Genomic DNA, 16,641 nt, shown 5'->3' with positions numbered 1-16,641 from the left:
TCTTCTAAAATTTCTCTCCTTTTGGCAAATTGCTATGATATTCCAAATTCTGGATTTTTTAAAATTTCTTTTTATAGAATTATTTCCAGACCACTTAAGCAAATCTTGTTGTTGTTCTATATTAGCTTTGTAGCATTGAAATTCTTTTCTATCAAAAAATATGTAGACAACAGAGAAAGCAAAACACATGAAAATTCATTTGAATGCTGTAGAAAGAATTCTAGGAGAGATGCAATTTTTCAGAATTTCAAATACCATAGTGGTTTTATGAAAGAAAGAAAAATTAAAAGGTCATTTCTAACGCAGGAAGTTCGAGCAACACCTTTATTATAAATACTTTTTGGTTTCCTTATACCACAAATTACAATTCATTACTATGCAGGGTGTATCATAAGTAATAGCACAAACTGACAGTTGAAAGACGATAATAGAAGCAAAAAAGTTGCAGTAAACATGGGTCTGCAAAGGAGCCATTTGAGATAATTGCAAATGTGTGGTTACAAGCTGCCACCGACTGCATTGTTTATAAACGTCCTTGTTGGTAAAATGTACTCTTCATTGCTGTAAGGTTCCATTTTCAGTACGCAGTACAGTACAGCACAACTGACGTGACTCCCACAGTACGATTAGGCTTTGTACTGATTGTATCCATCCTGTTTGATTACACCACCACCTCTCGGAAATGTTGTTTTGTAAACAAAGAGCAAACCTCTGAATGCTTAAGGAGTAAAGCACTCTGTGTTTACAAAATACAATCAGTGATGGCTTATAACGACTCATTCACACATATTATTAGCATTTTACCAACTAGGACGACGTTTACAAACAATGAAGTCAGTGGCGGCTTGTAACCATGCATTCACAATTATCTCGAAAACTGCTAGTTTGCAGACCCATTTTTACAGATGCTTTTTTGCTTCTATTATCGTGTACTTTCAACTGTGTCAGTTTGTGCTTTTACTTATGATACACCCTGTATTTTCTTGCAAAAACATTACATATATAGTGTATTTTGGAGTTTCAGAGTAGCATTGTCTTGATTAGTGTTTTCTCCCTACTTGCTCAGAGACTTTTTATTGCGAATTCTGCATGTAATGTAGTTATATAAGTTTCAGCACCCACCAGATTTAATTTCCGTTACAAGATTATTTGAAAAGCATCAAATTTTGAGTATTTGTCAATAGCTTTTATATTTTGCTGACACTGTCATTTTTCTACATGTAGGTTAATTGTGATGCACAAACACAAAGTTACACCCATGCTGGGACTAGAACCCCAAAATGTCTGCAAGAAGATCACAACCTAAGCACTGTATGCACAGAGCCACAGAGATGGTAAAAAGTGAAGTGACAAGTAACATGCCCGCCCCCTACCTGGTCTAAAAAAGCATTCACTGTACATACACAACCAACACACCATATAAAAGGTTACATTTATTTATGTCACTTCAGTCTGAAAACTCCCAAGGTGATTGCAATATGCATGTATGCAAAAAAAAAAAAAAAAAAAAAAAAAAAAAAAAAAAAAAAAAAATTGAAACGCACACATTTAGTTTGTTTTATTTACATGTTTACAAAGTACATTTTTATTTTTCAGCCAGCCTTAGCCAAGCTTTGGTTATGTCCAGATAATCCATTGCACTTTGTAAGGTGCCTTGTGCTGTGTGCATTTGGTGCATTCATGTTTGGTTGGCACGTCCACGAGAAAGCTATACTTATGATGATAATTCCTCTAAGGTAGGAGAACAGTTTATTTTTCTTTCATATTTTGGCAAATCTACATGTTTGTGGTAGCAAAGTATCGGAAATTATTATTTTATCTAAAGCATGTGGGATTGTGAAAGAGTTGTATGTCAGAGATTGGTCATTCGGTTTTATTTTACCATTCATGATGAGTTTTCAATGAGTGCATGGTAGCTGAATATTCAAAATAGACATATCTGTTTTATGGAGGTGCCTCAGATAAGGTAGTCTATGGCAAGCAATGGTGAGGAAAAGTGATTACTGTAGGAAATTGTAAAATGGGTACTTCTTGAAAATATTATGTTTGTGCCTACAGAGGTTTTCTTATCAAGTTAACCATTGTTTCTGGCATGAGGGTGTTATGTTCACAAGCTTTCCAATAAGTTCAACTCCATAGAGGTATAGGTACTCAAAAAATCTAGTACTAGTCAATAGTAATACAAATAATTCACGCTTCAACATAGTTACCTGCAATTTCTGCAAACAAAAAAATATCGCTGGAAGCAATGTCCAGTGAGTAGGAAGGGTGGGGATTCCATTTTGTTTCTGATCAGCAGTTGAACAGAGTTTAGATTTCAGTACAAAAATCATTCTACATCAGGGCTCCCACTGATCTGGAAATCATTGAAAAGTCATGAAAATCAACCTATGAGTAGAAAAGTCAGGGAATTTTGGAAATGCATAAAAAAACCTGGAAAAATTGGGGGGAAATCAAGTGTTTTTACACCTGCCAGTACAGTAAAACCTTGTTAATCTAGACTAATTAGGGGATAAGTTGACTGTTTTAACAAAAGTCTAGATTAACTGAAATAACCTAAAAGAACAGTAGAAAGTGCAAAAACTCAGTTTAAATACACCATAATAAACGTGTTTTGTTGCTATAAAGGACGTAGGCCTAAATACACTAGACAGTACAGTAAAATTTAAAGCAATACTGTGCATACAATGCAGTTTCATCAGTGGTCGACTACCTGTTCTTTGGGAAGTTCTCCCATGGACGTTGGATGTACGTATTCTTAGCCGTTAGGAAGCAATATGAGGAATGTGATTGTTGACTTCTAGCCACATTAAAAACCTTGCATTTTTTTGTTGGTTTCCTTTTGCCTGTCCAAATTAAGCGAAGTCTGGCTTATCGGGGTCCGGATTAAACAAATTCATCTTTTTCCTTGTGCTATACTCAACAGATATTTTTACATTAAAAAGAAAAATGTTACTGTAGTTTATTTGATTTTTTAAAAAAAATTCTGGGAAAGTCCTGGAATTTTTCTTTCAATAATAAGTGAGAACTTTTTGTCTACTATTTATATGGCTTGTCAGCTTTATCATTTTTTTCTGTGTTGTTTTTTCAGCATATTGGCTGTGATATGGAAGAAGGAAGCCCAGATATACATATTGCTAGCAACCGTGGGCCACTACTCGTTATTCCCTCTGATATTCACTCCATTCGAGCTTCCCCTCAAAGTCCTCCTGTTACTCACCCACTGTGGTTATGCATTCCTGAGTTTGTCTCATCTTTTCGATGTCCAGAAGAAAATGTTGCAGTTGCCGCTTCTGTCGTCGTTAGAGTCTGCGTACATATTAGGACTAATACCTCTCTTCTTGTATGAAAACATTGGACATTCGTTGTTGGGTCTCAGTGCGAGGTTTCCATTCTTACCGCTCATGCTTACCTCTGTTTATTGTTCCGTTGGAGTTACGTACTGCTGGGTGAGGTATTACTACTATTTTCTAACCATCAATGGAATGATCCACAAAAGAAAAATACACTGAGAAAATATGTTTGTGTGAATTCATATCAAAAGGGGACCATTGTGTGTGCGTGTGTGTGTTTATAAAAAGTTCAAATTTGAGAACCTTGTCATAAGAAACTTGCCATGTATATACATTGTTATAGTAAATGTTTTTCACTGTTCATTGTCTTTTCATTAATCATACAAATTCGTTAAATTTATTTTAACGCCTAACTACTATGGAGGGGTCTGTCAGACTGCTGTGTTGAACTGTGAACTAGTAGCTGTTTTACTATTTTCAGTTTCACACGCATTTCTCGTGACTTCAGATGATTATAGAAGACTATTGTAAAGCATTTTTCAGTTATCATTGTTTAATTAAAGAAATATAATTTAGGCAAAGAGAAAGAAAATCAGTCAAAAATTGCAACAATGGCTTTTTAATTTTTTTGAAATTCCAAATTCTTAAACTGTGTACATTTATATGTTGTCAAAAGAGCAGTTCAAAGTAATATGAATATTTTGCTGAAATTTAAAATGAGTAATGAGCCATTTGAAACACAACACAATAAAATGCACACGCAACTACTATGGAACGTCTGTCAGATCGCTTGCCGAAAATAGAATTCAATAAGATTTGAGAAAACAAAGGCGTGACCTTGACAGCATGTAGCCATCACCCCCAACTGAAAGGTATGGAGAAGGGTGCACTTGAGGTTGAAGGGGTGCGAGAAATAAAGTAAAGGGAATTCATAACAGTCCAAGAGATGGTCCATAGTAGTTAAGGGTGTGTGATGTAAATAGTACAGACTCGGTACAACTTTGATATCACTGCTAATACTCATAACTAGGGCTAGGATTTTGATGCAAATGCATCTTTCTTTTTGGTAAAGCAGAAACATTGCATAAGTAGATAGAAATGTGTTTTACACGTAAGTGAATTAATTGTGATGCCTTTGTTAGGGCATTTTTTGACCCTTTTTGGAGTAATGGTCATTTTTTAAATTGTTTAAATCATTTTTCGGCCTTTTAAAAGTCATTTTATGCATTTTTCTACATTTTGGTGAAAGAAGGGGCATTTTACATGCAAATGTAACCCTTTGAAGGAGAGAGGTTCCAGAATCTCAGCTCATTGCCTTCAGCACAGTTCTGAATGACCGTGTTTGAAGAAACAAAGAAATTCTGTGCAGTATTGTTGACAAGCTGTTGCGTAACAATTCAGCTCAAATAATGTGATTTCCCCCTCTATCAGTAAATATATTGTTGCCAGATGGATTATTGTTAAAAATTAAGGGGGTACAAAGTTTTGTGCTCTGTATTGGACATTTTGTCAGGGAAGCAATTTGCACTATGGAATTGAAAGTGACTTAACGGCAAGTGGTATTGTTCATTTCAAGTACGCTCCTCTTGTGTCTGTGGAAGTAGAGAAATTTTTCCGTGTACAAGGCTATCTTGTCCGAAAACCGACAATCCTTCACTTTTGAAAATTTTCTTATGATATTCGTTGTGTACTGCAAGTCAGTACTTAAAGTGTAAAAAAAGATGACAAAAAGTGAACTTTCTTACTTGTACTACCATACGCAATTAACATGTGATGAGATACTGTAACGTTAATTTGTAATTTGAATTTCTCTTGGTAGTTTATAAATTTGTTTTACAAATCTTTCAGGTCATTTTTCTAAGTTTATAGGGCATTTTCTTGCATGTATTAGGTCATAAATGCATTTTTTAAAGGTCATTTTTTGTCAATTTTATGGTCATCAAAATCCTAGCCCTACTCATAACAGATTCCCACTGATACTTTGAAATTGCAACTGTTCATAGTAGTTTAGATTGATTGATTGATTTGGTTATTATATGTCGCATGTCTGCCACTTTTGGCTAATTGTGATGATGGGATGTGTGATGATATGATGAAGGGACACTTGCAAAGAATGCTCAAACCAGGATTTGAACGTAGGACCCCTGGCATCCTATCATCCGCTCATAACCACTGCCATGAAGCTTGGCGAAAGTAGTTTACAACAGTGGTTTCCAACTTCAAAAGATCCGAGGGCCAAAATTATATCCAGCATTTGATTGGCGGGCCACATTTTTTGGGGGGGAGGGGGATTAAGAATTACAAAAATTATAAGTACTGAACTGAAAATGTAGTCCTTTCGCATGAGCTAAATTTCTTAAATGAGGCAATAAAAACAATGGATTCATAAATCAAAATTGTATAATTACAATTTATTTCACAAAAACCCAATCCTTGTGGATGAATTGAAAGAAATGAATCGCACACCATACAAATAAGATTGAGGCCGCTCTGCTTCTTTATCAAAGTTGGAATATTCACTTCAATTTCTGTATTTGAAAGTCTCAGAAGGTGAAGAATCTGCCAGTCGGCTTCTGTAACGGTTCTTGATTAACTTCATTGAAGAAAAAACACTTTTACACGTGTATGTGCTACCGAACATCGATGTTATTCTTTGCCCAAAACTACGAAGGTTTGGAAAGCTGAAGGAACACATCGCCTTGCTAATCACACAATTCAAGTTGGAGAAAAGCTTCTTGTTCTTCGATGTTAACTCCAAATGGATTGCTAAATAGCTGGATGGTGCTCATTTCATATGGCTCATTTCGATATTTGCACAAACTTTAACAATCAGTCACAGTACAATCAGAGTTGGAACACTGGAAATCTCTTGGTACTTCGTGCTTGCAGTTTGTTTCTAAAGGCAAAGAGTGAAGCCAGAGGTGAAGCCTTCGCGGAAGCGGACGAGTTCATTCCGCATAGCGAAGAGGTGGGAAGAAGGAGAGTTCATTCCGCATAGCGAAGGGGTGGAATGCATGGTGTGAAGAGAAAGTTACGTCACATTAGATTCTTCTGATGATCATTATTGACTGCAAAATCAATTCTACCTGTGATATTGTCTTTCTTCACAGAGCTTCCGTTCCTTCAGTAAAAATAGACTGATTTTATTAAAAATACATAAAATTAATGTATTTTGCAAACTGGCTTTGCGGGCAGCAAAAAAAGGCATCGCGGGCCACCAGTTGGAAAACCCTGGTTTAGAATATTTTTAAGCTATATCGTAGCAATCTACCAGAGTTTTGCTTCAAAATATTCATAGTTCATTATGAAATTCCTTCTAGAACATTAACATGAATCTTTTTGAGGTTTGCTTTCGCCGTTTTCTCAATAATTGACATACTTTCGTGGCTACTACAAAAGTCTATTAAACTATTGTGAATATTTAGACAAAAGCAAACGCACAAAGATTTATGCTCTAGAAGGAAAGAATTTGGAATGTCATAGCTGTTTTTCGAAAAGAGAGGAAATTTCAAAAACTGCTTCACTGGCATCAGCCAAAGGACCAACTGAGCCTTAATGTTAGGATGTTAATGACAGGTGGCATGGAATAGCATTTTTTTAAAATTTAAAACGCGCTAATATTGCGCAGGGTGAGGAAGTGTTCAAAGAGTAATTTAATGTCGCAATTATTGGAAAAAGTCTTTTTTGTTGAATGACCTTAGTACCTAGTTATACAGAAAGGAATGCCATTTACCACTTAATGTTCGCATATGACCCCTGGCAAACGAGTACCGTGGCATGCCACATTCTGCTGCATGGCATCAGATGCTGCCCATTACTTGTTCTAACATGTCTGTCAGGATATTGGTAATGACATCTCGGATGTGGTCTTTCAGTTCAGAGATCATGGCAGGACATGTCTGGAATATTTCTTGCTTCCATAAGTCCAAAGAGGACAAATCTGGGGACAGAGCTGACCATGGGATATCACTATAATGGGAAATCAATTTCTGTGTAAAGATCTGTTGCAAGAAATCAACCACATTGTAACAAACAACAACTGAAGCACAGTGTACTGCAAATGGTAATTCATGCACAGTATAACAACGCTGTTGCCAGCATCTTTCCTACTCAAATTACGCAATGAATGATGCTGCACCCTGTACATGCAGGCTTCTCTCTTACCTCTTACTGTGTAAACACATTTCTCCGTTCAATTTAAACACATGACATCCAATGCTCCGCTGTAGGATATCTTGTCATCCCTAACTGAGAGGGGTGTGGGGGATGATCATAACTGCTTCTCAGTTTACATCCCCTTGTAACTGCCTCCTGCTGTTGAATTCCCTTCAAACCTTGATCCTGGAAATCTTCTCACGTCTGGTCTATGAATGGTGTTAGGCTAATTTCTAACCCTCCTGTGTCACTCGCTCAATAGATCACAATGTGCGCAAGAACTTGACCATAACAAATTTGCAAATGTTCTCTATCTCTCAAATGCTAAGCACTGATGTAACATACCAGGGCACTGAATAACTACCAAAAAGACACTAACACTGGGCACTATCACTAGTTGCCAACTTTATTCTTGTTTCCTGCAAACTTGCCACTAGTTGTTCACACCTCTTAATGCTAAAAAACAGGGAAAAAATAGGTAGAAGGCTTGGATATCAATAATCTTCACTATAAATCTCTGAACATACTAAACCTAAATGCAAATGATTGATTATAAAGTCATCACTTTAGAAAATTCAGAAAACAACGAACTTGAGTGAGTAATTTTTTATTAACATGAACACACAAAAGAAACAATTGTACATAAGCGCAATATAACAAAGCATTAAAATGTATATATATGTATTAAGCCAAGTAATGCAATATTTACATTAAACTGTTGCACAATTTGTCAACATGTTTATAATTTACAACTTGTAAGCACCACATATGGTTTAATGAATATTGAGGAAATTTAATGTTGTAATGTTTGCAACTAAAACAAAATGCACTGCTGAGTGTCTTTTTATTATAGTAAGTTCACACAAACCATTCTTTTCCTGCAAGTTCACTTTGTCTATGAATAATTTATGCCACTGCCCAAAACCACAAAGTTTTGGTGGCCGGTATTACTCACGATTGAGATTATGTAAAGGTGTATCCATTTTTCTATAAAACTTGGAAGCTACATTGATTGTAACTCCACAGATATGATCTACAACACTTACAAAATATGAATATTAAGTGACAACACTTCAGCACCACCTATCACAGATTTATTTTTAAATTCCAGATCTAGTATAACTTACCTATTGTGCAACAGTGATAGGTTACTGCTCTCATTACTTTGTATGTTTAAGTAGAATGTGTTAAGTTTATTTGTGAAAGGATGTTTTTTTTTTAACAAAGGTCATGACACTGCTGTCGAAACAATTTTATCAATAATTTCTTAATTGCCAGTTTCAAGCGACTTCTTGATTTTTTTTTAGTGTAATCCAAATGTACGTTCGGCTGTGTTTAACAAGTCTTTGGTGCCCTACAATATTTCAGTGTGCTGAAGAAACAAAATTACAGTTATCAGTTAAAGGAACAGAATTAAATTTTGCAGTAGTTGCTGTGTATACACAATGAGAGGTTTTGCTAGAACAAGGAGTGCAGTTTAGTTTAACAGAATTAGTGGGAACCATGGTAATCTAAATTCTAATTCTTAAAATGTTGGCAATAATCAAATCTTAGAAAATTTCTCCCAACAGTTTCACCACTTATTCATTTGTTTTCTAATCCTTGTGTATTTTAGAATGTTATTTGCACAACCCTATGTATTACAAGTTTCAAATCTGTGTTGTAAAAAGTCAATTTATTTGACATTCTTGAGCCATGTGCAATTTTTCTTGATTTTTAATAATGCTATTTTCACACCTACACAGGAATTCACATTAAAATAGAATTGTGTATGATACTCTACTGTACCTTGAGCAGATAATTTTGAATGCTATTTTTTTAGTTATTAATTATTTTGGTGTATAAAATCTTCAGAACTGTATCTCGCAAGAAACTCGCGATTCAGCAACATGATAATTTTCTGGTGCATACAATCAAGGAAGAAATCACTCATAATTGGTTTACACTTAACTAAGATAAATAGTAGAAACTTCTGTATGCAGCATACTAGAGTAGTGCATATACTAAATCACGTGTAATCTGTCTGCACTTTGAACAGAATTATACTACAGTGCTCTTTGTCAAAGTTTTGCATTGCGTGTGCACAGTCAAATAGAAATTGGCTATAAAGTTTTCCATGTAGAAACACACTTCAAATTCCAATCACAGAATTTAATGTAACATTACCATAGTTAGTCTCTCCCGCCCTTCCTATATCACCATTACAGCATTTATAAACAATTACATGCTCTGAAACTATTCTCTAATTTATCAGAACAATTAACACCTGCTTTTCGCTAAAAAATATTATTTAATATTATACCAAACAGTGTTTAATGATTAACTTATACTAAACTTTGGGACAAATATTGCGAACATACTTTCTTTTATATATGTGTAGTTCTCCTTTTGCGAAGTAATTTACTTACCTACGTAGAAAATATTTATTTGCTCACAACCTTTGTTTATATTCATACCATGAACTAATTCCTGCCAAGATTCACAACAAAAACAGTTCCTCTACTGTTTTATTTCACAACTACATTTTTGCAGAAACTAAAAATTTACTAATTGTGCACAAAAATGTCAACTGTTTGACTACCGTTAACTTTAATAACGTTCTCAAACTCCTCCTTAGTTTCAAATACTATATTTGATAACAGCCATGAATACATAATGCACGAGAAACAGGAATGAAAAATAGAAACAGTAAACATTCTTCCAAAATGCAACGGTACAGTGCGATTCAAAGCTAATATGAAAAAGCATGGTGCCTAGCTTGAGATTTGAAGATACACATTGGTATATTAAATAATACTTGCATAAGTAGCTGCCTGCCAAGTGTCAACTTTTTTAAGCAGTGACAAGAAACAATGTTCATCCAAATGCAGTGAATGATTATTTCCTTCAGGTATTGGATTCAAGCCGATATAGCAAAAAATTGTGTTATGCTTAAATCACATGCATAGGCTGCTAAGTTGTGAAATCCTTCCATTGTGGGATTTTTGTTGTCGAACAAAACTGATAATATTAAATCTAACAATATTTTTTGGATGAAAACTTTCATTATACTTCTGTATAACATACTTTGCTTCAAAAATACATCTAAAGTAATTTTTGGACTTAATAACATGAGTCTGGAAACACCAACTAGTTCACTTTTCCCTTTTTTTCCCCTCCTAAATAAACACTCTTAGCAAACATTATCAAAATACCTCAACACTGATTCAAACATTTTCTCAAAGCCATCCTTGTTCACTTTACAAAATATATTTAAAAAAAGCATCATGTAACACTTTTTAACACCTGCTATACATATTTACATGTGAAGAATTACACATTACATATATATGGCAGCACTAATTCCTTACCAACACACTGCAAAATAGTTTCTTTTTTTAACAACTTGAAATCGTATAAAATACATTCATGATGCACTCACGCAACAGGCTTGTCACATCTCCCGCCAGAAAAGTTTTCAACGAACTACACAAGTTATTATAAATGAGAATATTGTTGGTAATATAAGTACACAGAAGTACACAAGTAGTACAGAAAAGGCAGAAGAAAGTTACAATTACATCAGCAGTAGTTGGTTTAGGGGAAGGATGTTCAGTGACAAATTCACCATGTATCAAAATATATATCTGTAACAGATACATATTTTGATATATTTTATCTACTAACACAAGTTTTTGAATTTTCCATCACATTATATAAAAGGCTAAGTAAACATGAATATTTTTGATAGGTGGTAAAGTTGTCATCCTTTATCAATGGCTGTATTTAAAGAAGAATAAAGCATCTTAGGGATGACATTTGTCCAAATGAAAAATTCTGACTAAACTGACCACTTTCAATTCGAGCGTCATGTTTCTTGGTTGGTCATTTAGTGAGAATCAATATATTTCTCACAAGACATAACTCGGCAATTTTAAATATACTGTAAATTCTGCATCATTTTAACATTTACATGTTTCATTTGATTATTACTATTTGCTGTGGGGCATTCAAATTTCATAATAAACACCATACCATAGGGAACATTGTACTGGGCATTTACAATATGCCCCCCCATTACGTGCCAAAATTGGGATTTATTTTATAATTATTATAATTTCAGATAAAAGTGGATAAAGGGTGAATTTGCAACTGACTGTTATTCCTTCTTTTTTAACAGAAAGGACAGTAGGAAGGTAAAGTCACAACCATATGAACTAAAAACTAATATCTACTGTCTTCATAAACTAAGGTTTATAAAGAGTTAATCAGGTCACATCACCAGTTCAAAGCTTCCAAAGATTTACTGCAGTTCTCGTAGGTTATCTCAAAGGAACATCTAAACTTGTGTATATTTCTTGTGAAGTACAAAGTTCTATGCAGACGTTTTGGAATGCTAGTTTGGCCAAGAATAAACTTATATATTAAATCTAAACCAGTTTCTATTCAGAAAGCTATTCATTTTGAAGGTGTGCTATATTGATTGTGTTCAAGTTCATCGAGTCTCAAAAACAGAACCTGTGTCCAAGGTGACATTAACATGAAGCCAATGAAAATGGTGGACCTTCGACATTAATAAATTATTGAAGAGAAAGAAGCATTGAAACAGGAAATTCACTTCCTTTTGTATATCAACCATGTTGTACAGTGTAAATAAATAAATAATAATAAACACTGTGTGCCAAAAAAAATGGTTTTAATATACATACTTTAATATAAACTACTATTGTTTCATCAACATCTTCACCAAGATCAGAGAAACTTTGTAGTAGGTAGATTTTACATCTTGCAATGATGTACACAAAACAAATTACTCCTATTGGAATGAATTGGGAAATTGTATATCTAATTCTTCGTATACACTTCTCAGTTTCAACAGGCCATTTTTTTATACTGATGACATTTGAGAAAGTTTGTAACAGAAAGTTACAATATTAGTTTTTTTAGGCTTGGCTGAACTTTGTCAGTGAAGCCTTTTTCGAAATTTCCACTCCTTTCAGAAAACTGCTGTAACATTCCAAAATGTGAAAAGTTACATATGCTTAGAATTTCTTCTAGAACATTCAAATGATTATTAAAATTAATAGGCTGTAGAGATCATGAAATTCATAAATATCTTAATGTATATTCAAGGAAAATCAGCTTCTAACATGATCTCCATATATTGTAAGGAAAACAACAGTGTTATAGTGGAATGTGTGGATGTATACAAGGGGGTCCAAATACTACTTCAGAAACATATCATAGTGTTCTTTTAGACATATCACTTTATTTATAGCATGGTTTTTATTATTGACGGGATTTATATTTTTCTTTGTTGCAATTTGTATACCTACATTTTGAAATTTGTTTGCAAGCTGCGATAAGGATTAGTAGATGTATGAGATACGGAAAGAATGTTACTAAAATGTACTTCTAAATAAAATATGTTATGGGAAATGAAAATCACATGATCAAAAGAAGGAAGTGCATACAGTAAGAGTCTTTAATTGTATTAGTAGTGCTGTTTTAAAGCATACGTAACATATTTGTGAATAAATCTTGTCTACATATTCACAATAGTTTAATAGACTTACCTCAGAATGAAACTATTGTGAATATCTAGGCAACAGGCCAAAGCAATCACATGAAGATTTATGTGAATGCTCTAGAAGGAATTGTAAGCATATGTAATTTTTCACATTTTGGAATATAATAGTGGTTTTTGAAAGTAGAGGAACATTCGAAATTGGCTTCACTGGCATCAGTCAAAAGTCCAAACGAGCTTTAAGTTGGAAAATAAGAATATTTTACACCTTATAGAGATGTAGACAACAACAAATTAGCATTTTTACCATAACCTAACTTATAGGTTGAGAAACAACAAGAGAATTATATTGCCTACGAGACTGCTGTACAAATCCTTTAGCTTCGAACCAGTTTTTCGTTCTGTACTAAACTACACACTCAACATTAGTCCTGTTGTACACACTAGAAACTAGTAGACTACAAAAATAAAAACAGTGACTGAAGAAGTTATTGTTAGTCCTAGAACAACTTCTGCAAGGAGTCAGACAGCAACGGACAAGTAGCGTGGTTAGGATAGCCAGCACACACAAACAATGGCACCGCAGTCTTGCAAGACATCGAAAAAAAAAAAGTGTTCAATCTGTGCTATCTAACTTGGATAGATTAACAGCATGGTTATCGCATTAGACATGCACTTTCAACACACACTTTCCCCTAAGATATAGGGGTAAGGAATGTTCCGCTGTTCACGAGAAGGATGTCTTGGACCGTTTTGCAAATGGCTGGAAGGACACAAATTAAGTTATGAGTAAAAAAAAAATAAAAAAAAGGAAAAATAGCTTTTGCAACTTCATGCAGAACTAGAAAAATGCAACAGAGACTACTAAGAAGCATTGTTAATTCTAAACACTAAGAAGTAAGCTAGATAGATAGGAAGTTCTACAAGGATTATGTATTCTAACTTTTCTCTACATGGTTCATAAAAAAAATGCATGCACATGTGAAATAGCATAAAATATGACAATTATTAAGTTTCATTCTGTAAGATAATACTTACATACCTCTCGTCATTATCAACGACAAATAGTCATAGGAAAACCCTACTAATGTACCAATGCCCTGTACATGAGAAATTATCATACTTTGTTTGTATTTTGATCAAAGCAACAATATATCGAGGAAATTATTCTGACAATTCTCTATATAACTCTGGAAAAACAGTTTGCTTTCACTTTTCATCAAGAGCATAAGACGTAGATCAACATATCGGAAAGAGTTTGCATTCTTCAAAGTTTTTTCTGAAATATTCTTGAAAATGAACATTTACTTGCAAACATGTCATGGTGAGATGAAGTAAGTGAACATTGTTACAATGAAATGCATCAAATTACTATTTATCCTACTTAAGTCCCAGAGTTCACATATCTTGCCATATCTGATTATGTTGGCATGCATTTAACTTGGCACAAATGGAAAATTGATGTATTTGGCACCTCAATTTCCAATCTTAGTTCATTTTCATGCATTCAAATCCTCTACTGTATAATGTATGACTACAGTATTTTAGTGTGCACTGTTTAATAACAGCGTGTAGTAAATTTGACTAAACTACCACAAAGTGACCAATATTAGTTGTCAACTTAGTCTTTAGTCGTTGATAGCATTTGCGATTCATTCATTGTACATTATTTTGTACATTAGAGAACAAATCTTAAGTTTTAAACATGTAGTACGTCTGCATTTGCATGAATGCACAAAATATCTAAACTTAGTTAAGGCTTAAACACAGCTACCTAAATTGTGTTTATAAGCTCTTGAGGCTCAAAATGCCTCATTTGTAACAAAGAACTGATTAAGCTTGGCGTTTAGTGTTTTTATATTATCACATTTCAGCAAATATAAACTGTTACTGGTATCAATGTCTACGCTTAGTGACCATCTGGAATTAATAACACAACTTTGTATTAATACAAAGATTAACAACACTCGGTTTAGTTAAAGGAAAACTAATGCAATGTCAGCGAGTGCTTTCTGCTGTGAAAGCAGCACTAACGCCCGACCATATCTGGAGGAGGGCTTCGGTACTTGGCCCTAATGTGGAGGTAGGAATTGGATGTGGGGGAATCCCTGCTGATAACTCTGACCTGGCATGGATCGTGGCGAAGCAGGAAGTGCTCCAAGGTGTCCCATCCTCCGCCGACTCGAACCATCATGTGACGGCCTTTTAGGAGCTGCAAGTAATGCAAAAAATACGTAAAAATTAGTACTACTTTTTTTTTATTACTAGAAATAAAGTTTTCAGGACTCTTCAAAAAGTATTTTTTCTATGGTTGTGTGTGTAGGATTATCAGATATTTGTAAGGTAAAAGCAGGACTTGCTGCCGCAAAATGCAGGACTTGGAAATTAAAATGTTGGACACAAATAATTTGCAGTAAATAGTGCACATTCAAAAATCCATAATGGCACTCCCAATGTTTATTTCCACTAAAATAGCTTGTGACTGATCATGTTTTATTCCTTTGTTTAAGTCTGCCTCCGTGGCAGATTGGTTAGCACAGTGGGCTACAGCACTAGGGGTCCTGGGTTCGAATCCTGGCCTGGGTTTGCAGGTGTCACTTCATCAATTTCATCATATCATCACTATCCTCATCCTCGTAATTAGCTACAAGTGGCAGAAAAGCAAAGTAAAATATACCAAATCAATCAATCCACCCTTTGATTGATGCTTTCATCATCATGATGAATCATATATTATTATTTAACACAGCATTTGTCTTGCGGATTACTATTCTATTGAATATTATGTCATTTTTACCTATTATTTGTAAAAATTATGCTCCACTGAAATATGAACTCTATAACAAGTCAACAATGGGTTCTTATCAAATAACTGATGAGCAAACAAGAGTTCCTGTTCCAAGAAGGTACTCTGGGAGCAAAGGTCAACAGTGTTGCCAAATGGCAGTAGCATGCAATTATAAACAAGTGGATCATTATTGTGATCCACGTAAGCACTGCAGTGTTAAGCCCTGTTTAACTGCGATATATCAAAGCTGGATGCTAATCATCTGTATTTTTGCAGTATTTTTAAAAAATACACGAGTTACCCACAAATTAAATTTAAATAATTATTGTTATTGCTATCAAGTAGCAGCCTGGATTGAACTTTATAATCACACCACCAGTCTCAACTCAGAACATTCAATAGGAAATCTTACCACTTTCGATTTTCCACAACAACAAGATTTAAAAAAAAACAAAGAAAGACTAACTAACTAACTCTCTAGCCTTCTTAAACCCGAAGGTTTATGGCTGTAACAACACAATCCTTCCATCTGTCCCTATCCTGGGCAAGATCAATCCAATCTTTTCCATCCTTACCGATTTCCTTTAGGTCAGTCTCAACGTTATCCATCTTCATATTGGCTTTCCTATGGGTCTCTTATCATCAGGTTTCCCAACAAGAATCCTGTATTTCTTTCCTGTCCCATTCGTGCCACATGGCCTGCCCACCTAAGTCTTTTTGACGTAATTATTCTAATAATATCTGGACATGAATGCATTTTATTTCAGCAAAAAATGTAACAATGAAACTATTTATCCAAGAAAATCTATAATTTGCAGTTTTAGTTCACTCCGAAGGCCAAATTTGGTTTACATGGAACAACTGAGTAACACAAAATTACTTTATTTTATGTAAAGAAC

General features: G+C 34.4%; 2 protein-coding genes across 3 annotated transcripts in view; one reads left to right on the top strand and one right to left on the bottom strand.

Moving 5' to 3' along the window:
* xit (ALG6/ALG8 family glucosyltransferase xit) overlaps positions 1-3,654 on the top strand; it is a 120,039-nt gene extending 116,385 nt beyond the window's left edge. The window contains exons 8-9 of the mRNA XM_083129504.1: positions 1,597-1,736; positions 3,092-3,654. Of these exons, the coding sequence (XP_082985630.1) occupies positions 1,597-1,736; positions 3,092-3,512 (561 nt within the window). The 3' untranslated portion in view covers positions 3,513-3,654. The remainder of the gene's footprint in view (positions 1-1,596; positions 1,737-3,091) is intronic.
* A 4,391-nt stretch (positions 3,655-8,045) lies between these two features.
* Positions 8,046-16,641, bottom strand: part of LOC145993748 (growth arrest-specific protein 2-like) — a 231,629-nt gene continuing 223,033 nt past the window's right edge. Inside the window, exons 8-9 of one of the 2 annotated variants that reach the window (XM_083129502.1) lie at positions 15,080-15,166; positions 8,046-13,717 (exon numbers count right to left, since the gene is read on the bottom strand). In XM_083129502.1, the coding sequence (XP_082985628.1) occupies positions 13,682-13,717; positions 15,080-15,166 (123 nt within the window). In that variant the 3' untranslated portion in view covers positions 8,046-13,681. Of the gene's footprint in view, positions 15,167-16,641 lie in introns of both variants that reach the window. The other variant, XM_083129501.1, reaches the window with a different exon arrangement.

The sequence above is a fragment of the Lepisma saccharinum genome, chromosome 10 (genome assembly GCF_977018435.1).
Source record: "Lepisma saccharinum chromosome 10, izLepSacc3.1, whole genome shotgun sequence".
In the NCBI taxonomy this organism is placed as follows: Eukaryota; Metazoa; Arthropoda; class Insecta; order Zygentoma; family Lepismatidae; genus Lepisma; species Lepisma saccharinum.
Note: the sequence above shows the minus strand (reverse complement) of the source record. Positions and strands in the feature narration are given on the sequence as shown.